We start from the raw sequence: 27,117 nt of genomic DNA, 5'->3' as shown, positions 1-27,117 counted from the left end.
CCGTTAAAGTTCAGTAGATCTACCCAAAGTGAAATAATGTTAGAGGTCTAACTGATGTCTGAGCTTTTTCTCTCTCTCCTCCCCCCCACTCTCCCCAGGTAATGGAGAGAGCTGTGCATATCCAAGGGCAGGAGCCTTTAACTGCTTCTATGTTGGCCTCAGCCCCACCCCAGGAACAGAAGCAAATGCTTGGTATGTGTACAGCTCTTGCCTGGTAGTATTGAGGGCGTTTGGGCCTTGATAGTAGTGTAAAAACCTTTAGTTTCTGGACTCCAATTAGCACCAGGGGACTTAGGAGCCAAATGCTTGGATTTGAATCCCAACTCTGCTACTTATTACCTGGGCTGGGTAACTTTGGATAGGTTATTTCTCCACACCCTGATGCCTCAGCTATAAAACAAGGCGGTTGAATGTTATTTCTAGAGGCCCTTCTAGCTCAGTCTCCCATACCCTTATATTCTGCTTGCATTTTGACCAGCAGTAGATGGCTTTCTTTGTACCCTGTCACGATCTTAGCTGCTTTAGAGGCAATTTGGTGTGATGGAGAGAATACTGGGCACTGTGATCCTAGGTGGATTCATCTCTTTGTTTTATCATTTGTAAAGGTGTGTGGGGGGGTATCATTTAAGCCATTTGGTCTGGCTGTTCCAATACTCTCCCTAATCCAGTTTCTCCTCCATTCAGCTGGCAAAGTGATTTTCCTAAAACTGGGGTCTGACCATGTCATCCTCACCTGCCAATTCTTCAGGGACTTTAGGATCAAAAAGAAACTCCTTTCTTTGGCAAAGTCCTTCATAACCTTTCTCCTTCCTGTCCTACTCCCTTCTCCCCTTCAGTCTTCTTACACCTTGCTCCCCGAATGGTAATCTTGAATCCTGTGATGCTGGCCTCCTTGCTGTTCCACGAACGAAACACTCCAATTGTTGGCTCTGGGCGTTTTCTCTGGCTGTCCCCCATGCCTGGAATGTTCTCCCTCCTGGTCTCCACCTCCTGGCTTCCTTTCCGCCCCAACTAAGATTTCACTTTCTAAGAGTCTCTCCCAGGCTTACTTCATTCTAGTGCCTTCCCTCTGTTATCTCCTGCTTCTCCTTTATACATATTTGCTTGTTATCCCCATCCCTCTAGCAGATTGTGAGCTCCCTGAGGGCAGTGGTTGTCTGACTTTTTCTTGTATTCCCAGCACTTAGTGTGGTGCCTGGCACACAGTACATGCTTAATAAATGTTTATTGACTGAATGACTGGATACTGCTTACCTCTTAGGACTGATGAAAGTACTATGGAAATGGGAACTTTTTGTTGTTGATCACTAAAGGTCTTCATTTCTTGTCCTTCCCTTCTCCTTAAATAGTGTCTTGCCTCTATCCAAGATGGAATTGGGAGTGGATGAGAACCTCCTTAGCTTTCCCCTTGGAGGCCCCCTTTGGATTTGTGAGGATGACCCTCCTGTCTCCTCTGGGATCATAGGTCATATCATACAGTGGGAAAAGTGCTGGTCTGGACCTCAGAACATCCAACCAGGAGTCCTGTTTTAGACACTTATTAGCCAAATTAACTGGGCATGTATCTTCATCTGTTCTCACATGTATAAAGTGGGGTTAACTCAATACAGAGGGGCAAATGTGGCACTATGGCTGGAGAGTTGCCTTGGGCTCATATCCCCCAAAGACATACATTGGCTGGGTGACTTGGGCTTAGTTACTCTGACCTGTTGGGACCTCTGGACACATTAAGTCTAAGATGCACAGCAATTGGTCATCGGTAGATGGGGAAGCTCCTTCCCGGCATTAGTGATGAAATCACAGAATCAGACCAAAACAAACCAAACCAAACCAAACCAAACTCTACAAGGTTGTTGAGGAAGATGCCTTTATCCACCTTTAAAAAGTTCTAGAAATGTTAATTATCACTTCAGTGAAACCATGACCTCATGCACAGGTACTCCCACCACTGGACTACACCTTCTTCCTCATCTTGTTTTTCCCCTGGGGCTTCCTGAAGTATCCGGACCTTGCCCTCTCTGGTCCCAATAGTTCATGGATGACAATAGTAAGCGTGTTCCAATCTGATTGTTACTATACAAATGGATCACTTTATCTTCCTCAGTCCTTTCCACTATTATTCAGCCAAGTCACTGTTGGTGATATGCTATCCTCCTGTCACCACCATGTGCTTTTCCATTACATTTCAGGTCACCTGTAATTTTGATGCTTTTGAGATTGTGGCATTCCATGATTGTTTTATGGCATTACTGGGAGACAACTTATTACTATTATAAAGATGAGCTTCTGCAAGCAGTGAGTAGCTTGGAATGATGGAAAATGCTAATGTGATCTGGCCCAGTTTCTCCCTTTCATTGAACTTTAAGCCAGATCACTATCCATAAGGGGGACCTAAGATCTATGATTAGCTCATTGGCCACCCATCTAATGCATGTCATAATCTGGGCAGTGGGTTGTATTTAAAAATCTATTTGCTTTTTCCAATGCACAGCTAGGCCATTCTCTTGAGTAACTGAATTTCGCTACAAAATCACTAGTATTCTTGAGTCCAGTGTAACTAGCCCAATGCTATCCAAAAATGAGTATCTGAAGAACCTTGCCACCTATAGAGAAAATACTTTTTCTATTTGGACTTGACATAGCACATCCAAATAGTAGTGCACACTTTTGACAAACGTGTCTCCTTGTTCTCTCATTTGCTAGTTACAGCTTTAGTTGCTTTAATTTGTAGGTAATATAGATTCTAAAATATGAGTTGAGTGTAGAGCTGTATACTGTAGCCACAGCAGGCTACAGGGAAGGCTTCAGGGAAAATTCTTTTTAGCAGAAGCAGAAAGCCAAATAGTCTTGACAAAAACACATAAACCCTGGTTGGTTAAGTCCCAGGCCCAATTCCAAAGGGAAAGATAGCTTAGAAAGCAATGGAATGCTATGAGGAATGAAAGTTAGAAGGGAAAGAAGTTCAGTTGAAGAACTATTAAAAGCGGACAGACAGGGAAAGATACATATCAACCAAGTTAAAATATTTAAAAGCATGCACCAAAGATAATGGAAGCATTAACGGATAGTGGAAGATACCGTGGTGTGGCTCCACAAGAATAGTGTGAAGAATGCTTAGTTTGGAATGAGCTGAGGCTGTTGAAGAAAGCTGGGGATAAAAGATTTTTTAAAAGATTATATGGAGAAAGGATTGGGATAACTGACAACATAGAAAATAGGGTCAATCCCTTTCTTTTTTCCTTTTGTTTTCTAAGTACAGAGATCTTTGGCCTCAAAACAAAGCTAAAAGAACTTGAAACCCCAAATAAGCAGATAGTAAGAGAATGTCTAGCTGCCCGGGATTAGTTCAAATAACCACTGTTAGATGAATAACGACAGCTGACATTTATATGGTACTTCAAATATGGTTTTTTCATGTGTTAGTTATTGAAAGGACCAAATGAGTTATGTAAAATAGCAACCCCATTTGTAAAATGAGAGTAGTAGCATGACTCAACCAGATGTATTTGAGGCAGGATTTGAACTTGGGTCTTTCTTATTGATTCCAAGACCTGCTTGAATTACCTAGTTATTACACATGAATTACATATACTAGGATGGAGAGGCGTAGTATGAAAGAAATGGAAGATATTACTGAGCCACTGCTATCTTTATTGAATATAAGGGAGGTATATGATAGTGGCTAGTAGAGTCAAAAAAGCTGGCATCTTAGACTTGGCTCTTGTTAATAATGAAGTGATTCAATTCCAATTGACTTCTAATGGAACGAGCCATCCATATCCAGAGAAAACCATGGAGACTGAATGTGGATCAAAGTAAAGTATTTTTACCTTTTTTTTTTCCCCCCTCTTTTGATCTGATTTTTCTTATATAGCATGACAAATATGTAAATGTTGACAAGAATTGCACATGTTTAACCTACATTTGATTGCTTGCTGTCTAGGGGAGGGAGATGGGGAGAAAAATTTGAAAATTTAGGAAAAGTGAATGTTGAAAACTATCTTTGCATGTATTTGGAAAAATAAAGAGCTATTAAAAAGTTGACATTTTCATATTAGATTAGATGGCCTCTGAAGTTCCTTTATGTATAACTCAAGACTCAATGATTCTTGTATGAGCTTGTCAAAGAGGTTACAATGCTTAAGGAGAATTGTGCTTTGTTCTGCCAAATTATGTAATCTTTACACTTTACACTTCATAATCAACTGCATGACTTCTGTTGAACAGACTTCTGCAAAAGCTTGCTTGTTCCAACCTCCTTTTTATCAACTATATCCTGGGGGAATGAGTGAGCTTAACAAGCTTATATCCTGGTATGGATACTGCTTTGCTTTCTTTCTAGTGACAGAATTCTATGATCTACACTAGGAAATCTTTTCCTCTGAGGCTGATTCAAGCCAATTAGAGTCTAATATTTTCATCTCTTGGGTGAAATTCTACATTCCTCCCAGCTTTTAGTTGCTCCTTCAGGTTCTAAGGTGTGGATTAAGTCCAAAAGTTGTGCTTTCATTTTTGTCAATTATGAATATAGATTACCAATATTGGCAGATATTTCACATCCACTTGTTTTACTCATAGTTTTATTGATAGCCAGGGCTAGGACAAGTCAAGCTTTCTGTAAACCTATTTTTCACTTTTGCAAATTTTCTAAGGCTTCTATTCACCTGCTAGCTTCCTCTTTTGAATGTTTTTCAAGAGTTTACCAGTCTAATCCCATGTCCTGTAGCTGTGTTTGGAAATCGTGTTTTCAGACTAAGTTTCTGAACACTTAGCTTCCTTCTTGCAGTGGCTGTTTTAAATTGAGTTTTGTCTCGAAGTGATTATGAGAGTTGATGCCTTAGTTATGTATGCAGTTTTTTTCAGTCAGTACCTTTTTTAGGTCAAGTTCACTCCTTAGACTGCCTTCTCAGATGCACACAGACTGATGCCGGAAGTCCCCAGTAACTAATTTAGGTTGTAGTGAAGGTTCCAAAGAGTTCCCCCCCTCCCACATCCTTCTCAGGTGAAGGTCACAAGCTTCAGTTCTAACCTGGCTCCATAAAAAGACTATGGGATAGGGGAAGGGAACGTGAATAACAGCTGATTCTTATGCACTAAATTTTACATAGTATTTTTTGAGATACTGTTCCCATTTTACAGATGAACAAAGGGAGACAGGGCTGATGGTTGTGTAACTTGCATTAGGGTATCAGCCAGTCCAGGTCTATGTATTATTCCCCCTGCTGTTTTGAGCAGGTGACAGACTCTATCCACTCATTTATGGGGTACACGCTCAGTTGGCTGGCAAGATCACTGGCATGCTGCTGGAGATTGACAACTCAGAGCTGCTGCTGCTGCTGGAATCTCCAGAATCACTCCATTCCAAGGTTGGTATTTGGGTTTCTGAGTGGGTGCCCATGACCGTCTTGTGCGTGAACCAGTATGTTGTGCTCAAGTGATGCCTGTGCTACTGGGAAGGAGTTTTGCTCAAGGATTTTAGGGGCCCCTAGGTTAGCACTCAAGCCTCTTTGGGATAAGGAGGGGAGTAAACATATAGCGCCTACTATGTGCTAGGTACCGTGCTAAGCATTTTACAAATTATCTCCTCACAAAAACAATTCTGTGGGTTGGGTGCTGTTATCCCATTTTGCAGTTAAGTAAACAATTTCCCTGGGGCCCCATAGCTAGTATCTAGAGTCTGGATTTACACAGGTCTGACTCCAGGCCCAGTGCTCCATGTACCACCACCGGGATGCCTAAAGTGTATGACTAAAACATGCCATGGAAACCTGTCCTTAAGGGTTAGCCAAAGGCAGGGTGAGGGTAGCAGCATCTTTCCTAATAAAGGGGTGGGGTGGGCCAAGCCTGAGTGATCTTAAATTTCCTCTCTCTTAAATTTCCCTTTAGATTGAAGAAGCAGTAGCTGCGCTCCAAGCACAGGAAGTTATGGAGCTGTCCAAAACATATGTACACTGAGGCCCTGTGAGTCTTAAGCCCAAACATACAGTGGCCAGAGATGGAACCCAGAATGTGTGGGTCTGGTTGGGGGTACAATATGTCCATCCCTGTAGCTCCTCCAATTAGCATTGCGAGTTATATGACCTTACTCTCAAACTTAGGAAGAGACTCCCAATGGACTATGTATGGCCTTTAGATTTCACATACGTATCCTCTGGTAGAGGGCCTGTTTGTAACCAAGTTGGTCCTTCAGAGTCTTGTCTTTGAGCTGGTCCTGAGTCCTATTTTGGTACCAGATCCTATTTTGCTATACTAGCCTCTGAGGACCAAAGACTCTGTATGTATACTGTAAGGACCAGCTCTATCAACTAGGTATTTAGTGAAAGAAAGCCTTTCTGGTCTTCTTTCTGTAGAACACATCTTTGGAGGAAAGTGAATTATTTGACTTGAATTGTTTATTTTCATAGAGGTTGTGGGTCCTTTTCCTGCCCAGAAGTTTTGGGCTTCGAGTCTTGGCTACTTCATCCCCTATGTCCTTCAGATAAGCACAGCCCCACTGTCCTTTGAAAGTTTATACTGAATCTTGTCTTTTCTTGGGAGAGACTTTTTGCTCCAGAAATGATTTCCAATAGCTGGAACTTCCCTGGATCCCAGAGTATTTTGTATTTATCATCACTCTGTACTTTTTTTCTTCCCAGAAAACTGAAATCTTATGATTCTGAAGAGACCCCAGCCTTTCCAGGCTCTCTGAGACACTATGAACTATAACTTATTTACTTGTCTGTGTACTGCACAATATGATAAGTGGACAGAGCAAGCCAGTCAACAAGCTGGTCAAGCATCCTTTGCTTTTTTGTGTGCATTGAAGTTCACAGACTCTTGAATCATCTTGGGGCTGTTTGTGTACAAGCTGAGCATGAATATGGGCACACCTAAGTAAGCCTAGGGATAGAAGGGAATCCTGGCAAACAGAAGGGCACCTTTGTTCTCAGAACCCAAGATGATAAAAATCAACACGGATATAGGATACATGAGGGAGAATAGAGAAAATTCATTTCTGGAATTCAGAACCTATGCTGCTGTAAGATTACCTGTGTTCATGCTCTCCTCCCCTACTAAATTTTATCTTCTCATAATAATCTGTCTAAACATGTCATTTAGAGGGGTTGGGCATTATTGATATCAGGAAGGGTTCTGTGTGCTTGTTAAGTAATGTAGAGCTGTGGCATTTCCCTCTCCCCCCAAAAAAGATTAGCTTGGCCTTTGTGAGCTACAGGATTAAGACAAAGCTGCTGCTACCAGGGTACTTTACATGCTCATTCTTCCTCAAATACTCTAAACCTAGTCTGATCACTTAAGTGAATAAAAATCAGTGTTTATTTGACCAACCAGTACTCCAGCTGCTCTCCGTGGGCCTTCATGCTGACCACCTCACCTCATTTTTCTTCAAGTTTAAGCTCAGTGATTTCCATATGTGATAAACCATCCTGATTTCACAACTGCTAGTGCCCCTCTTTCCCAAACAAGCTTAGAATTTGTTTTGTATACACTTACATGTGTGTGTCTTAAGAAATTTCATTAACCCTAGTGTCTGACACATAATAGCCACTTAAGTATTTGTTAATCTTCCAGTAATGAAAGAAGTTGTATTGAGCCTATGCATACTTGACAGCAGCTACTGGAATAAGTCATCATTTATGTCCCCAAACTGAATCAGTGCTAATGTGGAAGGAGACACACCCAGGCCTGGCATATACCATCATGCCCAAGAAAAACTGCCTTCTACCCCCACGGTGAAATCCTTTTCCTTGCTGGGGAGGGGAGGAAGGAACAGCCCATTATGTGGCAAGGGTACTATAAAAGACCCTGGCCTACACTACAAGAGGTAGTATCTAACCAAGGTCTCATGGTCCCCTTTTAAATGAAGGTACGACTGAAGTCCAATAGAAGACGTACTTTTTATGCAGTGGCTTAAATATGGGGTGACTGAAACCAGGAGGCCATTCAGAATCACTCCAAAAGGGACAGAGGAAGGACGACTCTTTGAAAGGTGCCCTAAAGCTGCCACTTCTTAAACTTGGAGCCAAGATGGCTTCCCCACTCAAAACATGCAACAAGCCAACTTCCAAACTAAGGTTGGTAGCTCCAGTCCTGGGAAGCAGGGAATGTGGCTGCTGCCATGCAGATACTCAAGCAATTTGAAACAGGATACAAGGGTTTAGGAGGGGTCATGTACTCAAACCAGTACCCAGAATAATGGTCCAATGCAAGCACTGGCTGCACAAGGACACAAGTTGTGACCAAAGACTACCAAAGGTTCCATCCACAATGAGGCTGCCACATAACCTGGGCCCCAAAAGATCTGGGGGGGGAAGCTCTGTACTGTGCCCCAAATGACACTAGGTGGGCAGGGCTGGGGGCCTAGTTTGCATACTGATACCTGACCCCATTCAACGTGAGTTGAGCTGTCTGGCGCTAGGAACTAGAGCTGGGACATGCTTAGTGGGTAAAGAAGACTGAGTTTACCATGAGGAAAGAGTAGCACAGAGGAAGGAGGCCTGGCTCCCTACCTGGGCTGATCTGGAGTGAGCAAAGATTCTGGAGGAGGAGAAAGCCAAGTGTGGATGGGTACAAGGAGAAGCTGGGGTGCCAGGCCTGGGGCCTTAGTTGGCCTGGGTCAAAGGGCTCACTTGTTCTCTCTTTCTCTTAGCCCTGGAGCAGACAAAGAGGCCCTTAGCTTCTCGGAGTGAAATCAGGCAGGTTTGCTGCCCCTTCCTGGACTTTATTTATTTTAAGCTCCGGTTGACTTCCTGCCTCAGCTTGGCGGCGGCGCTGTTCTCTGGCTCAATACTCAGGAGGCTGTTGACGTCTTCAAGGCTGGATTGATAGTCCTGGGGGGGTGGGGGGGTGGGGGTGAGGATAAGGGAAGATGGAAGGCAGGAGGCTAGGGCCTGTAGTCAGTACTTACCTGGCACACCTGCTAGAGGGGCTGAGAAGGGGCAAGAAGATGCAGGCACATCCTAACTGGGCCAGTTGGGCCAGCTTTGGGAATTGGACCAGCAGCAGGGGCAACCCCTGGGCTTAACAGAGCCCTGGTCAGGGTGTGGAAGGGGCTCCCACTTACCTTGAGTTCTTTGAATGCCTGGGCACGCCTGTAAAATGCTTTGACGTTCTTTGAGTCTAATTTGAGAGCCTCAGTGCAGTCCTTTACAGCCTCTTTGTATTTCTTCAGTGACAAATAGCAGAGGGCTCTGAAGGCAGACAAATGAGTATAAAAATAGAGAAGGAAGCTGAGCCCCAGGCCCAAGGGGCATACCCCTGGAAGGCAGCATGATGTCCCAGAAAATGCTGCATTTGGACTTGGGGGATGAGTTAAGAGTTCAGAAGCTACTATGGGACCAGAAGTTGCTAGTAATATGATCAAGAAGGATCTGGACTTCCCTTTCCCTCTGGATTCACTATAGTTGTTCAAGACTTAGTTGTGCAAGTCAGGATCTCCTGAAATAGAGCTAGAAGGACCTTGGGGACTTTTGCCAGAGTTGGAATTACATTCCCAGTGGTTAGCACAGTGACTGGTAGTACAAGTTTAATAAATACTTGCTATTTAAGAGTTTGTTTTAAAAGTGAGGAAACCAACTCAGAGAAGAAAGTTACCTAGACTATACAGGTAGCAATCAAGGTTTCCTGCCTTAAGCGTGCTTCATCACTACTGTACTGTACTGTTACAAGGATGAAAAAGAAATACAACTCTAGGTTCCTGCTCACAGAAAGAATTCTGCTGTCACAATCCCTTCTAAGTCCTCAGACCTTGAGAGACTTTAGGAAAAGAAATGGCTAATGGCCTAATGGGGTAGAAGATAATTCTAACCTAGAAAAGTCCCCTTGACCTTCTCTTCTTCACTCCACACATGAGTGCATAAAGGGAGAGCATACGTTCCATCCCACAGCAGAAGGGATTTTCCCTTTGGCTCTTTCCTATGCATGTATTCTCAGTTTCATTCTCTCCACTAGATTGTGAGATCTCTTAGGGCACACTTTGTCAATCAATCTTCACAGCACTCCTTAGCATACTACAGGGGAGGTACTTGATAAAAATTTTTAGAATTGAAGCTAAGGCCATGAGCTTCCTATGTGGCCAATGAAAATGTACCCCCCTCCTCCCAGTTTTCAGTAATTTTCATCCCTTCAACAATACTAGCATCTGGTACAGAGGAGCACAAGGGGATGCAAGAATTAGGGTTTGTTAAGAAAACTGCAGGCTGAGAAGAAAATGAGGTAAAATATAAAGTGCTGGAGTTTGACTCAAAAGCTCAGTGACTTCAGAAGTCATGTAGCCTAATCCCCTTTATCGACAGAGGAGAAAATAGAGAGGAGAAGGGACTGGACCTGATACAACGACTCAATAGCAGAGCTGACATGAGAACCCAGTTGTTCTGACTTCAGATCCAATGCTCCTATCAGCTCAATCTCAGCTCTGCCAAACTCATGACTAGCTACATAACATTAGCAATCCATCCTCTATAGGTCTCGTTTTCCTCACTTACAAAGGAAGAGGCATTATCAAGGAAATCCATTGTAAACATTAAAGTACTATAAAAGGAGAAACAGCTATTATTTTCATGGAAAGGCTGAATATTGTTATACTCATGGAAAGAGCATAGGATTGGGAGTCCCAAGTTTGAATTTGGGATCTATCTCAGAGGTTTTCTGTGGGGATCACATGAGAAAATATCAAGCCCTTTGTAACAATGGTATAGTAAATTAAATTATTATTCTCAAAATGGATGTATGTATGTGTATGAGTGCCATTCTCTTAACTTCAACCAAGGATTTAAAGGATTCCCTTGGTAGATATTTTTACCGGGTCTCTGCCTTTCCTAACAGAAGACCAATTTACACTGTTCCGAGGGCAGAGAAAGAATGAGTCAAGTGTTCTGATAGGAAGGAGACATAATGAACCCTCACCACTTCAAAGCACTTAGGAAGCCTCCAGTGTAGAATAAAGTTAGTCCTGACACTACCCATCCAGGTACCTGTTAGTATAGGTTGCAGATTCCATGCTATTGAACATAAGACTCTCACTGTACTTCTCTGCTGCCTCCTTATGTTTCCCTTTTTTCACCAGCTCATTGCCTTCTTCCTTTAGGGCCCGGGCTCGTTCTTTGTCTCCAACAGTAGGCACTAGAAAAAGAACATCAGCATACCTAATATAGGTTGTATTCCTAAAATGACATCTCTTAGAAGGGAAAAAAAAAAAAAGGTTCAAAGATACAGACAGAAAAATGCCACTTCTTATTGATAGCTGTGTAGAAGTGGATTTGGCAAGAAAACATTTGGCTTCTATTCAGACTGATAGGTTATATCTGCAACTCTAGTCCTGGTTCTGTGCCTAACAATCATGTGATGTTATACAAACCGTTGTTCATCTTGAGCCTTAGTTCCTTATCTTTCAAACTGGAGTTATGACCATTGCCTCACCTATCTCACCGCAGTGTTGTAAAGCTGAAATGAAATAATGGTCATGAAAATGTTTTGAAAGTTATACCATCAAAAACTGGGAATTAAGAGGACACCCCACTATTGGTGAATAGCTAAGTAAATTATGGTGAATGGATGTAATGGAATATTTTTACATCATAAGGTAGATTGAAATGGGATAGTTTCTGTGAAACATGGGGAGACTGGTATGAATTGATGCAGAGCAAAGTAAGCAGAAAAAGAACAATTCATATAACATCATTATAAAAACAAAACACTTTGAATGACTTGAAAATGTTTACAAATGCAATGATCAACTATGAGACTAGAGGACTGAGGATGAAGCAAGCTACTCACCTCTTGACACAGAGAAGATGATCTCCAGATGCACAAGACAGACACAGTCCACAGGGAGATTTTTTTTTGCTAGACTAGGCATATGTTATAAAGGCTCCACCCTAACTCTCCCAATAGGAGGGGTAGGGTGGGAATAAGTGGGAAGAAAGAGGGTCATTACAGCACTTTTTTAAAATGTAGAGAAATAAGGCCAGAAAATATAGACAAGCAGAATAACTCTGAAAGACACAGTCCAAACTTATACCCCTAAGAAGGAGGCTAAATGTTCCACCAGAGCAATTCTCTTTTTCTGTTCTACGTCAATGAAAATGCCCATTTTATTTGATATTTGTTACATCCTTTTCTATCAATCAGATGACACTGTTATGAAAAGGGATGACAGAGGCCCAATACAGAAAAGTCTTTCATCTCTGCTTTTAGGAAAAAAAGAAGAGGGAGACAATAGACAGAAACCCAGGCTACTGAGCAATCTTCGACTGTCTCTGAGACTCAGATCCTTGCTCATCTGTACCAAGAAGGAAGAACTGAAAACATGTGGAGCTGTTTCTGTTTCAGCCCCACTCCAATGGTAGGACCTAGATTAACCTGTAAGCTCTGCCACTGCCCTTTTGAGGGATTCTTGAGCAAATCAGTGGACCTTTCTTGGTGGGTTTCTTCATCTTTATATTGGGAATTTATATTTCCTAACCTGCCAAGTTTATAGTGCTTTTGTGAAAATAAAATGAGATAATACATGTAAAACCACATAGAAACAAAAGTCCTCAAGGTGGAAAACATACAAGGGGTTTAGAAGTGGCATTTTCTTTCTTGATCTTTGGCTCTCCCAATCCAGGAAGACTCTTCTGGACTTGTATTTATAGTATCTAGGGGGCTGAAAGCTATGTAACTATTTACATCCAGAGAGAGGACTGTGGGAACTGAGTGTGGATCACAATATAACATTCTCACTCTTTCTATTGTTGTTCGCTTGCATTGTTTCCTTATTCCTTTTTGATTTGATTTTTTTTTGTGCAAGATAATTGTATAAATATATTTGCATATATTGGATTTAACATATATTTTAACATGTATAACATATATTGAATTGCTTGCCATTTAAGGGAGGGAGTAAGGGGAAGGAGGGGAAAATTTGGAATACAAGGCTGTGCAAGGGTCAGTGTTAAAAAATTATCCATGTGCTGAGTGAAACGAGCAGAACCAGAAGATCTTTATACACTTCAACAATGATACTGTATGAGGAGTATGCTGATGGAAGTGGATTTCTTCAACATAGAGAAGAGCTAATCCAATTCCAATTGATTAATGATGGACAGAACCAGCTACATCCAGAAAAGGAACACTGAGAAATGAATGTAAACTGTTATTTTTACCTTCTGAATCCAATTCTTCCTGTGCAACAAAAAAATTCGGTTCTACACACATATATTGTATCTAGAATATACTGTAATATATTTAACATATATAAGACTGCTTGCCATCTGGGGGAGGGGGTTGGGGGAGGAAGGGAAAAAAATCTGAACAGAAGTAAGTGCAAGGGATAATGTTGTAAAAAATTACCCATGCATATGTAATGTCAAAAAATGTTATAATTATAAAATAAAATAAAAAATTAAAAAAAAAAAAAAAAAAAAAAAAAAAAAAAAAATTATCCATGCATGTGTTTTGAAAATAGAAAGCTTTAATAAAAAAATTTTTTAAAGAGAGAAATAGAAAGATGTATTTTCCTTGGTTTATGATACTTAATTAAATGCACTATGATTCATGTATGACTTACTTTAAACCACTATCCCTAGGGAAAAGATGGGATGAGGCTCACCTTTGTTCTTTAAGGTGTCGGCTTCTTTGAGTTTGCTTTTGGCTGCCTTCTCATGGTCACCCCCTGGAGCTGCTTCCCATCTCTTTTGAGCTGCAACTGGCACTGAGGGGATGGGAGGCAGCTTAAGACGCCACTCAAGCCCATCTGTGTCCATGAGAGCTTTGGTCATCCTACAACAAAAGGCAAAGTATTAAAAAGAGGTTTTCTGGCTGAGCTACTCAAATATTTCCATCATCCAGTATGCAGGGTATAAGGCACAGTTAACATCTCAGTCAGTGCTCACCAAAGACTAAAATGCAAGAAAGGAGCTGATAATAAAAATTCTTGATTTTAGGTGTCTATATACAAATGTGGAGCATCTGGGTAACATGCATGGTACACTAGAGAATAAAGAGACAAATTTGACCTAATGGGTATCATTAAAATTTAGTAGGAAAATATCTACACCTGAAATATGGCTCTGAAAGGGGAAGGAATGAGGGGGAAAGGCATTATAAATATAACATTTTGTTTTAAAAAGTTATACTTGCAAGACATATATGAACCAGAGGGGGGAAGCATGGTAGAGATTATTGAGATGATCAAAAGAAGCAGAAAGAGAAGTGATAGTCAGCAGAATGTTAGAGCACCTAGAAAAAAAAAAATAGATGAAGAATTCAAGAAACAGATCACATTGCTGATAATGAGACATAAGATAGTAGTAATGAGAGACTTTATATTATTCAGACATCTGCAGACGCTTTTTCTCTTGCAAAAGCAGAGAGTGGTAATTTCTTTATTTGTCTTAATGATAATTTCAGCCTTTGAAAAGTGAAGGAATCAACAATAGAGAATTCTCTTCTGATCTGATTTTCCCCAACAATGAGAGGCTGATTACTGTGGTGGAAATAATGTGAATTTTCATAGCAAAGTAACAATTCCATCTTTGAATCTGCAAGTAAAAAGGAGAGGTAAGCTAGAAAAATTAATATGCGCCCTCAATTTCTAAGTGTTCAGGGAAAGGATAGGAAGGATCCTATTGCCTGAAATTCTGTAAGTGTTCCCAGGAGGGGTAGAAAATGAAATTCTAAAGGCACAAAGAAAAACAATTTAGATAAGATAAAAACGGAATCATTGAAGAGCTGATGCAAATGCATGGAGGGTCTTATCAACCAATCTAAGTTTTTAAATGGAAGAGAAGACAGGGAACAGAAGATGTCTATAAAAGCAAAATATGGTCCCGAAAGAATGGCAAGAACACTACTACAACTCAAAAACATCTAAGTCTATCAAAGTTAGGCTAAGAATAACAAAAAGATTTTTTAAACTATATTGTCTTGGGAGAGAGAGGTCAAAGATGGGACCAGATCATGCCTGAAAACAGATGAGACAGTAATAGTCAAGGGAAGAAAAAGCAAAGCTGCTCAACTCATGGTGGTTATCTTTTCTCTGCCAAGCAAAATGATCTTTGGACTAAAAAGGACAGAACAAAAATGAATAACAGGAAACTGAAACCCAAGATAAGTGAAGCAATTGAAAAAGAATACCCAACTTCTCTTGATGAATTCAAGTCACCTGATTTTGATAAACGACATTCTCTTGTACTTAAAAAACAATAAAGCAAACAACTAGCAGGTGTGATGGCTGAGTTATTTACCATCATTGATCTCTGAAAAGGTCTGTACAGGTGAGCTACCACAGAATTGTGAAAGGACAAATTTACCAATTTTCCAAAAAGACAAGAAAAATGTATTCTATAAACTACAGCCTATAGAATAGTATAGAACTATAGCATTCTACATAGGATGTAAATCCTGTATAAAAATGAAAAATTCTAAAATGAAATACTAAAGGATCATTATGCGGTCAGCCCACATTTGAAGTACAGCACTGAATTCTGAGTGCTACATTTTAGGAATTTTAGGAATAAGCTGAAGAGTATTCTGCAGAGAGTAACCAGGATGATGAAGTACCTCAAGTTTGTCATGAGACTTAATTAAAGGAAATGGAAATGATTACCCTGGAAAATAGAAAACTGGGAATAGTGGGAAGGTGGGTAGTCACTGTCTTACTATATATACTCTATGATATAGGTAGCCGTTACTTTTAGTTGGGAAATTTTCACAAAAAGGGGTGTTATTTCAGTTAGGCCCCAAATAACAAGGAGGATTTTTTAAAAGTGGGGAATTTTAGGAACAAGGATCATGTGAAAGAAGGGAAAGAGCCAGGAAGCACTTGGATGTGAACAAGAGATAGCAAATAGTCCAGTTTGGCCAAAGTTTAAATAATTCTAAGGAAAGCAGTGGGAGAAAAATCTAAAATGTAGGCTGGGACCAGATTTTGAAGAGAGAGCTGAGAAGTCTGGCAGTGAGGACAGGCAGTGTGTAACTTAGTTAAACTCATACACTAATGTATTAGGAAGATTAGTTTGTGTCTCAGCACAACTTAAGACATTCAGGGTATAGATCTGGAAAGAACTTTATAACGTCACACACTTCTCCATTAAAGATGATCTGAATGTAGACTTTTTCTCCAAACAGAAGTTTCCTTGTGATGGATATACTATACAGATGTCTATGAACCTGGGAAAAGGATGCTGTCCTTGCTTTGCTTTCTGAGTTCATTTTTAAGAAGCAAAAGCTACAAATAATGATGCCCTATCTCTTTCCTAAGCTAGTCTTAAGCTGGCAGTTTTGTGCCAGAAGACAAGCAAGGAAAGTGTTCAATACTAGCCAACTTGACTGGACTCCTGGTTTCCATGGAGATTATAGGTAGCAAGGCAGACTTACCTGTTGACTCCATCGTGTGCAGCTGGCAGAGTACAGTCTATCTGCAACACTGTCTTGTAATCCACATAGGCCAGCTGGTATTTTTCCAATGCTTCATAAGCCGCTGCCCGCCTTAACAAGGGTTTTATGCCAAAAGGAACCAAAGACAATGCACTAGAAGAGAGAAGAAAAAGCCATGTGACCTCCTGAGTCAAAGGAACACCATTCTACCCATTACTCTTTGGCTGTTTCAACCCAGAGACCAGTGTGGCAAAACATAGTCAAAATGGAACATCAGGAGAATATTCTGGAGAAAATTCCTCTGAGTCATATTACCTTTCTCTGGTTTGGTGTCAAAAATATTCTAATGTGGTATCACAAGATAGATTTGACACTTACTTTGTAGGGCTGGACGAATCATTTCACCTAATTTTAATTTCCTCCTATGTAAAAGGGGGATAATGATGTTTATAGTACCTAACCCACAGAGTTATGGTGGGGCAAGTGCTTCTTAAATCTTAAAGGGCCGGGTCAGGATCTCTGAATTCACTGGCTTAGTGTAGATAACCTCTGCAATGAAAGACATAGCCTTGCCAGGATTAATCTGTTAGAGGCATGACTTCACCCAAGTCTTCCTAGTTTCAAGATCAGCTCTCTATCCATTACAACATACTGTTAACTAAAAAAAGACAAAATAGGGTTTAACTAGATGGGAGTAAATCAAGAGAGAAAAAATTAAGGAAAACACCAGAAGATGGAATATGGCAATGAATAAAGATGCCAACTATCTAATTTCTATCATACTTTAGCTTTATGAGCACCTGCCCCAAAACAATATTATGAGATAGAAGATATATTGAGCATTTCAGGACATTAGCTTGGTATAGGAGCAAGGATGTTGGCAATGCAATAATAGGAGTCAGGTTAAAATCTAATTCTGTCTGATTTTTTTTAAGTCAGTTTACTCATTTGTAAAATGGGAGTGGGTTGAATAGCTTCCTCCAGTTTTTATCTATGGTCTTACAATCAACTTTAAGAATGAAGAAATTAGGTACAGAATAACTAAATGATCACCTGAAGACAACAGCTATTAAGGGGTGGAACAAAAACAGGAATGCAAGCCAACAGACTCTGGGTCTAGCATGTTCTTCACCACACCACCCTAAATGGCTTTTCGGAACAATCCAAACTTCTGAGAACAAGGGGCTCCCAACTAAAAGTCACAGTAATCCCCCAATCAGAAAGACAGGGGCTATTCTAGCAATTCTGGGCCTACAGTTTCCTCCCTTCCTCTACAGCTCTTCCCAAAGACCCCCATCCAGCTCAAACCACTCCATGCCCTGCTTTTTTACAGATTGGTTACAAAAAGTAAACCACCTGGCCACTAAGGCCAGAGAGGGGAAGAACCTCTGAATCTCTCTCCTGTTCCAGACTCAGGCAGAAAAGCTTTTTTGAGATTAGTCACAATATGCCCAGTAGGGTTAGCCCAGGAGAGGAAATGACTTCTGGCCACCACCCACAGGTCTGAATCACCCTGGGGGCCCTCTAGCTAAAAGGTATTCAAAGCTGCATTTAGCTTTAAGAAATACTGCTTACACAGAGCAGTCTTTAATGCAATGAGTACAGTTTCCATCCTTCAAGTGGCAAGCTGCTCGGTTGGAATAGAGGACACTCTCTTCTTCAGGGTTGGCCGGACCTGTTAAGAAAGGGAAATGAGGTACAAAAAACTGAGCAACAAAAGCCTGAGGCTACCCACACAAAACCCTCCACATCCAGGACTCTTCAGAACATGGCCCAGGGCAAAAGAAATATGAATGTGAGTTGGCTCCACAGGTTAGTCAATCTCTCATGTTGCATACATGCACACGTCTTCTGCCATTCATGAACTCGATTCCACACCCTTCAGAGTATATGTAATATATTAAAAAAAACACTGGAGTTAGAATCCAATGCCCTCCTTTTGGGCCCATCTCTACCACTCACTAACCAAGTGATTTTGGATGAATCACACAACTACTAAGCTATTTCCTCTTCCATAAAACAAAAATGGTACATGTACTATCTACCATACAGGATTATTATGAGGAAAGCATTTTGTAATCCTGCTGGCACTACAGCAATGTAATGATGGCAAAAATCTAACTTGGTCTAATGCAAACCAAGACCCCTTCTCAATCTAGTAAAGTCCTGAATGGTATGGTCAAAAAATTCATTTATCAAGCTGATAACATACTCTGACTTTTTGGGATACTAGTACTCAGAAAACAGCCATACATAGCACAATCTTGTCCCCAGAATGGACTTCCTTGTCCTCTTGGAATCCTTAGCTTCTTTAAGAACATAGTTAAAGTGCCATCACCTGTTAGTGATGCTTGTTAGTTAGCTTTTTAAAAACCCTCCACAAATAATTTTTTTTCTTCTGCTAATCTACGTATTTATTAGTATGCCACAGCAGAATATAAATTTCTTGAGGGCAAGAATCTTGTGCTCTTTTTGACTTTGCATCTCCAGAACCTGGGAAAGAATTTTGCAAAAAGGAGGTATAAGATCAGTATTCGTTGAATTTTATTGAAAAGACACTTGTAGCTCATCCCTTATCCTGTAATTTTCCAGGCTGATAGGATTTGTTAAGAGTTTGCATCTCACTGATAAGAATCTAAAGTCATTTCCATGACATCCATGAGATACTGAAGGAGAGTGGAAAAATAATTATCATTATAGCTTATTATTATTGCACATTTTCTCACTGGCTATTGAGCTAAGAAAAAGGCACCAAATAGTGCTGAAAAAGTACATCTTGGGGATGGCCTTCTTTCTAAGAGCTACAATATCAGAAATCCGTATTTACTATGGATCTATTTTTTTTTTAAACATATTCAGGAGATACATACATTGAATCAGACACAAAGGAAGTAACTTCATAAGAAAGTTAGGAAGTTCTACTCATAACATTCTACTGTAGACAACTATATCCTTTAACTTTCATGTCCAAGATTGGATTTTATCCTCAATTCTGTGAGGCTAGAAATAATGTAAGAATTAGCATCTCCACATTATGAAATGCAAAATGGATAATTTTGATTATATTAAATTAAATGTTTTGCACAAACAAAACCAATGTAGCCAAAATTAAAAGGGAAGCAGAAAATGGGAAAAAAATTTACATCCAAAGGCTCTGATAAAGACTTCATTTCCCAAATATATAGAAAATTAAATCAAATGTATACGAATACAAGTCACTTTCCAATTGATAATCAAAGAATATGAACAATTTTCAGACAAAGAAATTAAAGCCATTTCTAATCATATGAAAAAAATGGCTCTAAATCACTATTGATTAGAGAAATTCAAATTAAGATACTTCTGAGGTACCACTACACACCTCTCACATTGGCTAAGATGACAGGAAAAAAATGATAAATATTGGAGGGGATGAGGGAAAATTGGGACACTAATATATTGTTGTGATTTGATCCCAAAGGGTTATAAAACTGTGTATACCTTTTGATCCCACAATGTCTCTACTGGGTCTGTATCCCAAAGAGATCATAAAAAAGGGAAAAGGACCCACATAGACAAATATGTTTGTAACAACCCTTTTTAAGTAGTGGCAAGGAACTAAAAACTGAGTAAATACCCATTAGTTGGGGAATGGCTTAATAGTTATGGTATATGAATGTAATGAAATATTATTGTTCTATAAGAAATGATCAGCAGAATGGTTTCTTAAAGGCCTGGAGAGACTTATCTGAACTGATGCTGAATGAAGTGAGTAGAACCGAGAGAACATTGTATACGCAACAACAAGATTAAGTGAGGATCAATTCTGATGGATGTGGCTCTTTTCAACAATGAGGTGATTCAGGACATTTCTTGTGATGAAAAGAGCCATCTGCACCCAGAGAGGTGACTGTGGGGACTGAGTGTGAATTACAACATAGTATTTTCAACTTTTTTGTTTGCTTACTTTTTTCCCCTCATTTTTCTCTTTTTGATCTGATTTTTCTTGTGTGGCATGATAAATGTGGATAACTGTTTAGAAGAATTGCGCATATTAACCTATATTGGATTACTTGATATCTTGGGGAAGAAGAGAAGGGAAAGGGAGAGAAAAATTTGGAATACAAGCTTTTGCAAAGAAATGTTGAAAACTATTTTTCCATGTATTTTGAAGATAAAAATCTGTTACTAAAATTTTTAAAAAGAAAAAGAATTATCATCTCCATTTGCAATATGGAAAATGAGATCCTTGGAAATGAAGTAAGTTATGTCAGGTTATACAACTACTCAATGTCAGAGCTAGGGCAAGGACACGGATCTCTTAGATTCTACCTCTGGAATCTTAGTTGAAAATTTCAGAAATTGACAATACGCCTTCTTGAGGACAGGGATAAAAGTTTTTGAATCTCCAGCACCTAGCACAGCTCTTATAATATAGTAAGTGCTTAATGCTTGATTATATTCCATAAAAGCTTTCAAAGTGCTTTATTTACATTATCTCCTTCACCACTCGCTATCTATATCTTGCCACTGAACTCAGATGACTGGAGGAGAAAATGAGGCTGGTGAATTTGCACAGCCCACCCTCATTTAAATCCAATTCACTTGCATCAACTCCCTGATGTCAAGGTCCTCTGAGAATGAAAAAGAACAATGTTCATAATCTCTTTTGACTGCAGAATAGCCCTGTGAAGGAGGCAGGGCCAGGGTGATTATGTCAGAGGAACAGTAGGCCACAGAAGTGGCAATTTGCTCAAGGGGATACAGCAGAGCCAGAACTCAAATGAAGGTTTTTCAACTACATGTCCAGTTCTTTGTCAAAAACAGTACCAGGGAGACCTACAGCAGGCAGAGGTGGCTAAGGAGATGTTCTGTTTGACAAATATTTGGCTTTTTCCTGACAGCACTCACCATTTCAGGGATGCTCATAGAAGGATCTGGCAGCCCAGCTCTAAAGCCAACACTGAAAAGCATATGATTAGCTGGGCAGCTACAAACCTGTAACTTTATTCTGACAGAAGCCAGGAAGACCAGCATAATAACATGAGGAAGCAGGTGGGTGGTCCAGTGGATAGAGCCCAGCCCTGGCGTCTGGAAGACTTCTTCCTGAGTTCAAATCTGGCCTCAAGACATTTACTGGCTTTGTGACCCTGCACAAGTCACTTAACCCTGTTTGCCTCAGTTCCCTCATCTGTAAAACGAGCTGGAAAAGGGAATGGCAAATCACTCTACTATCTCTGTGAAAAAAACCCAAATAGGGTCATAAAGTGTCAGACATGACTAACAAAGACTGAACAACGAAAATAACAAATGAGAAAAGAATGGAAAAAATAACCATAACTTAAAATTAGAGAACAAACTGGAAAGGTTTTTATAGCATATTGTCAAAGTGCATAAAGTCCAAACTCCTAATTTTAGGAAGAAATTAAGGTCAACAGAGTGCTTCCCCAACTAATCAATAGTAAGGGAAGGAAGTCATTAAATGTCAAATACGTGGCAGCTACTGTGCTAAGTGCTTGACAAATATTATCTCATTTGATCTTCACCATAGCTCTGGAAGGTAGGTACTGTTATTATTGCCATTTTTACAGTTAAGGAAACTGAGGTAGACAGAAGTTAATGACTTATCCAGGGTCAAATACCTAGGAAAACTAGATCTGAACTTGGTTCTTCTTAACTCTAGGCTCAGGGGTCCACTGTATGGCCCAACTGTCAAAGTTTGGCTTAATAAGGGGGCAGCTAGGTGTCGCAATGGATAGAGCACCAGCCCTGAATTCAGGAGGACCCGAGTTCAAATCTGGTCTCAGACACTAACACTTCCTAGCTGTGTGACCCTGGGCAAGTCACTTAACCCCAGCCTGAGGGGGGGAAAAATAATAATAAATTTATTTAAAAAAAAAAAAAAAAAAGCTTGGCTTAATATTTGGGCACTGGGTCAGACTAACTTCCACAAAGCTGACTAGGTAAATTTCCCAGGATACCAGCCATTTCTTCCTTCCTTCCTTTTTTCCTTTCCTCCCTTTCTCCTTTTTTTTCCTTTTTTCCTTCTTTCTCTTCCTCCTTCCTTTCCCTTTCCTTTCTTTTCTTCCTCCTTCCTTCCTTTCTTCCCTCCTTCCCTTTCATTCCCTCTTCCCTTCTTTCCTTCCTTCTTTTCTTCCCTCTCTCCTTTTCCCCTTCTCTTCCCTTCCTTTTCTCTATCACACTTTTATTCATTTGGTAGTTCATAAACTGTTCAAATATCTTCAGGAGTTTCCCTCATAGCTTGCTTACATTTGTTTCTTCTGAGATGCCAATGAAACACAGGCCTCTTATTTAGCATTAGGGAAGGTGCAGGTAGGAATCTGAGACCATTAGCCTTCCCTTTGTCAAGGTACAAGGCCTCCAGCTAGTATAAAACCCAAGGGATGCTTTTGAGTTCCAGGCCAGCTTGCAACCCTTTGGGATTAGTGTGCCTGCTCCCTTCCTGGTGGCACCACTCTTGTTACAATTTCTCTCTGTCTTTGGCTGGTTGTGTACAACAGGATCAGTGTCCCAGCTTCTCCTGACATTCAGGTATTGCTTAAGTTAGTGGGACCTATGGAAGGCTCTTAGGTTCACAGTAAGCATGATGAGGTCACACGTGTAGTTGAAAGACACTAGAAACTGGGAAAACTGAAGGGAATTTAAGAAGCCCAGGTTGCCAAAAGGCCAGATGAAAAAGCCTAGTGTAGTTTAATAAAGTTAAAACCAAGGGCCATTAGACAGGGTTAGAGGAGGTAGGTGAGAGGGCATGCGGATAAAATGATAGGTTGGGGCCTTTTCTGGGTGTGTGGACCCAACCTATGCTTCCTTATTCTATCACTGCCTTTTGCTCACTCTATTATCTGATAGCCAAAGTGATTCTCTCTCTGTTCCTTATAATTAGCACTGAGTCTTTTATCCTAATTCTCCATGCTCAGAGTGCACTTCCTCATTACAGAATTTTTCTCTTTCTTCAGGATGGGCACTTCAAGCATGATCACCATGTGCTTACTTACTGATCTCCTGAGCTGCTAGTGTCTGCCCTCTTTAACTATCTTCTACTTTGTTATATGCTTATACATACATAATGGAATTTTGTGCAATGAAGATATTACACATCATAGAAGAGGAACTGAGGCAAATATGGGAAGATTTTTATCAAAAGATAGGGAGCAAGTAAGTTGAACCAAAAGAATAATAAACATGATGAGCACAAAAATGTAAATGAACACATCACTAAAAGAAAGTTGAACTAAGTAATGGAGGGGAAAAAATCAAGAAAGGTCCCAGAAATCATGAAAAAATATACTTTCACAGAAAGGGTTGTGTACTGCAAGAATGGAATATCACAGATGTTGTAAGACAATTTCTTTAAGTGAGTGTTTTTGCATATTTGGGTGGGGTGGTCAGAAGGGAAGGTTCAGACTAGTGGAGGGGAAGGAAATTATTTGTTAAAAACAAATGGAACTAATGATATATTTTTAAGAAGAATAAACAAGGGCAGACTTTCCCCAAAAGGATGAGAGATAAGGGCAGATCTGCTGGGTCCCTTCAAGTGAAAAATTCCTCACCTAAAAGGACTCAGGAGGCAGGATGGATAAAAATGATTATATTTCAACAGACAGGAAATGACTCATTATTCATATAGGAATCCGCTTTGAAAGTACCTGTGTACAATCAAACTGTAGACTTGTTAAAGCAAAGACCAAAATAAATATAGACTAGAAAAGAGAAAAGGCTACTGTAAGGGACTAGATAGCCTTGAACACTGCTTCCAGCTCTGACATTAGTAGAGACCAAAGAACTAGGTTTGGAAGGACCAATGGAGGTCACTGTACAGTCTGCGAACCCGGGAAGACCTTTTTGGGAAAAGGAGTAATTTAGATAGGCTGGGAGTCTGTGGGCCAGAGACATCGTGCTGTAGTTAGGAAAGACAGGCTGTGAAGTCAGTCTGGTAAACATGGTCCTCGGGGGCAGAGCTGGGGGAGGACTCCATTTGGAGTTAGGGTGTGTGGGGGGATCCTAGCTGGTCATAATCTGTATGGCTTTGGGCCTAGAAGGATGTAACTTCACGGAACTGGAGAACTGTGTGAATTTGGAGTGCTGTAAGCTGTGGTTTCTGAGGCTGCTTGGGGGCTGCGTAACCCAAGTTTACGGGGGTTGGAACACAGGCGGGATAAATTATGTGGACATAGAGCTGTTGGGAGTCCCGCGTGCTAATGATTGGTCAGGCTGTGACACCGGTGTAAGGAGCCGAGTCCCGGGGGTGGAAGTTTGTGGAGTTCAGGGGCTGTGGGACGCCGGGTGGGCCCTTCGTGAGACTGAGGAGGAGTCAGTGGGATGAGATGGGAATTTGTGGGATCTGGAGCTTTAGGGCCCTCTGAAATCCCCCACCATCCATCTTGTACTGGGAGGTACCTTCCAACTAGTGGTGCAGCGGAGAGAGTGCTGAGCCCGGAGTGACGGGGTTCAGACGTAACCTGTCTGCCTGTTCCTCAACGGTAGCAAGGGGACAGCCCCTCCGCCCGCAGCAGGCCCTGTATAAATGCTAGTTCCCTCTCCCCAAGTCAGCGAATCTTTCCAAAACGCTCACGTTCCAGATGAGGAGTGGGGGGTCTCTGGGGTGGTTTACAGACTCAGCAGGATAGTCGGGGTGTCCGCCGGTCCTGGGGTATCTATGGCTGTGGGCTCTCCGTGTGAGGGGGGTCTGCCCCAAGGGGAGCGGGATCTGTGAGGGATCCTTGAAATATGCCTCTGGGTTCTGCAGCGGGGGGAGGAGTCTCCTGGGTCCTTGGAGGATCGATGGAGCCCCGAGGGTCTAGGGGCCCGCATGTCCATGTGACCCTGGAGGGGAGATGAGCTCCTCGGGCTGTCTCAGGCCTCCCGATGGGCCTGGGGGGAGTCTGAGGTCCCCGAGGGCATGTGTGACCCGGGGTCTCGGGGGTGTCTGTGACTTAAGGGAGCCCCTGGGGTCCCCGGGGGCAGGTCTCTGGTCCCCGGGGTGTCTATGCGGCCCTGGAGAGACTGGGGTCCCCGGGGACGGGTCTCTGGGGGTGCCTAAGTGACCCCGGGAATGTTTCTGGGGCCCTGGGGGGTCTTTCGGGGGCTCGGGGCGGCTCGTACCTGTCTCCTGCAGCGCGTCGAGGGCCCGGCCGTAGAGTTCGGCGGCCTCCGCGTACTGGCCGCTGCGGAAGCTTTCGTTGCCGGCGGCGCGGAGCTCGAGGACGGAGCCGGGGGGCTTGGGCGCCATCCCGGGACCGGAGCCGACCAGAGGCTGGAGGCCGGGGTCCGCGTTCCGCGGTTGCTGTGGCGCCGGCTCCGGCTCCGCCCCCTCCCCCCACCTCCGGACCGGAAGCGACGCCGACGCCTAGAACCTCCGGTGGGCGCTGCCGGGGGGCGCTCGAGAGAGACGGGGGCGCGCATGCGGGGCGAGCGGGCAGGAGCGCGCACAAGGGGCTGCTGGAGGGCGTGGGGCGCGCCACCTTACAATGAAGTCCTCGCGTAACAGGGTCCGGGTACCCCGCAGCCCCGGAGCCGCAGAGCCCGCGCGTCCCTGGGAGGGCCGCCTTTTGAGAGTCCCGCGGCCTGGGTGTCTGAAGGTGGGCCTCGGGCCTTACTCAGGGCCGGGGAGGCTAGGGGTCACGTGATACATGCTTGTAGAGGTCTCAAATCCTTTCTCTTACACTTACGATCACTCGTTCCTTCTCTCCTTCTCCCCTCCCCAGAACTTCCATTTGAGAGGTAGAGAATTAAGCCTTCCCTCCCACACTTTGTTGCCATCCGTGAGATTATTGGAGTCCCGTCGTCTCTCTGAGCCTCAGTCTGCTTTTCTGTGAAATGGGACATAAACCGCGTGAAGACACTCTCGTGGGAGTGCATCCGTAAACTACGTTGTAACTGTGACTTGAGACTTTAACAAGGAGAGCCAGAGATTTAAAAAGTCGCAGGCGTTTCCCACCGCCTCTTAATTAGCATTTAGGCACCTCTTTTAATCATGCTCTTTAATTCTGTGTTTTACAGTTTTCACTTTGCACTCCTTTTACCGCCAACCCATTTTTGCTTAGTCTTACTCTAAGAGTCTCTGGTTTTGGTCCATACACAAGTACAGGCATAAAATTCTTGGGGAAAAAAGTTCCTCTTATGACACTAAAAAAAATGCAAATTGGGCGATCATTCAGGAAATGTTTACTGTACTTATGTGCAGAACCCTCTGCTGGGAGAAACAAGAAAAAGTTTCTTTAGAGAGGATAAAGTCACTGAACTCTCCCGACTTGGAGGGAGGGGTTAATAGGACTTGTAAACTTTAGAGTAAACATTAATAAGTGATCAATCACTTGAGTGACATAAGTAATATGCTGAAAACTCCAAGTGAATACAGGTTAAAGCTTCATGGAACACATGGAATTTATTATCCAGAAGCAGTGCTGTAGGGAAGAGAGAGCTGCATTTGGAATCTGAGGACCTGTATTCAAATCTTAGCTCTAGTATCTTATTGCCTGTGTGACTATGGAAAACTTTTTACCTCTCTAGACCTCGGGCCTTCATCAATCGAACAAGAGAATTGGATTAGGGGAATTCCAACTCTATCTAGATTTTTCAAATTCTTAAAACTATATCCTATGATTTATTCATTCACCAAGTCCTGGACCTGGAGTTAGGAGATACAAGGGCTCAAATTACATCTCTGGCACTTACTAGCTTAATGGGATGATTTGTTTGACCTAAGCCTCAGGGTTTCCTTATCTGTAAAAAGGGCAAAAATACTTGTTAGGTCCACCTCCT

General features: G+C 41.8%; 2 protein-coding genes across 5 annotated transcripts in view; one reads left to right on the top strand and one right to left on the bottom strand.

The window, feature by feature from the left end:
• Positions 1 to 7,443, top strand: part of PABPC1L (poly(A) binding protein cytoplasmic 1 like) — a 29,363-nt gene extending 21,920 nt beyond the window's left edge. For 2 of the 4 annotated variants that reach the window (XM_074288507.1, XM_074288504.1), the window contains 3 exons: positions 99 to 192; positions 5,236 to 5,366; positions 5,887 to 7,443. In XM_074288507.1, coding sequence (XP_074144608.1) covers positions 99 to 192; positions 5,236 to 5,366; positions 5,887 to 5,955 — 294 coding nt within the window. In that variant the 3' untranslated portion in view covers positions 5,956 to 7,443. Of the gene's footprint in view, positions 1 to 98; positions 193 to 836; positions 1,256 to 5,235; positions 5,367 to 5,886 lie in introns of those variants that run through there. The other 2 variants (XM_074288505.1, XM_074288506.1) reach the window with 2 other exon arrangements.
• Positions 7,444 to 8,436: 993 nt separating this feature from the next.
• TOMM34 (translocase of outer mitochondrial membrane 34) lies at positions 8,437 to 25,821 on the bottom strand. The gene is made up of 7 exons (XM_074288509.1): positions 25,459 to 25,821; positions 17,932 to 18,031; positions 16,357 to 16,509; positions 13,589 to 13,758; positions 10,971 to 11,118; positions 9,062 to 9,188; positions 8,437 to 8,828 (listed from the first exon to the last, which is right to left on the bottom strand). Exons 1-7 carry the CDS (start codon positions 25,583 to 25,585, stop codon positions 8,724 to 8,726), a joined length of 930 nt encoding a protein of 309 aa, XP_074144610.1. The 5' UTR covers positions 25,586 to 25,821; the 3' UTR covers positions 8,437 to 8,723.
• Positions 25,822 to 27,117: the final 1,296 nt, after the last annotated feature.

Source organism: Sminthopsis crassicaudata, chromosome 2, assembly GCF_048593235.1.
Source record: "Sminthopsis crassicaudata isolate SCR6 chromosome 2, ASM4859323v1, whole genome shotgun sequence".
Taxonomy (NCBI): domain Eukaryota; kingdom Metazoa; phylum Chordata; class Mammalia; order Dasyuromorphia; family Dasyuridae; genus Sminthopsis; species Sminthopsis crassicaudata.
This window is presented reverse-complemented; position numbering and strand designations above follow the sequence as displayed.

Coding starts and splice junctions, on each gene's coding strand:
- TOMM34 (XM_074288509.1), bottom strand. CDS start 25,585: ATGGCGCCCAAGCCCCCCGGCTCCGTCCTCGAGCTCCGCGCCGCCGGC. Junction 13,759..16,356: donor GCACACGATGGAGTCAACAG/GTAAGTCTGCCT, acceptor CTTTTGTTGTAG/GATGACCAAAGCTCTCATGG. Junction 9,189..10,970: donor TCTGCAACCTATACTAACAG/GTACCTGGATGG, acceptor GTCTGCCTTCAG/AGCCCTCTGCTATTTGTCAC.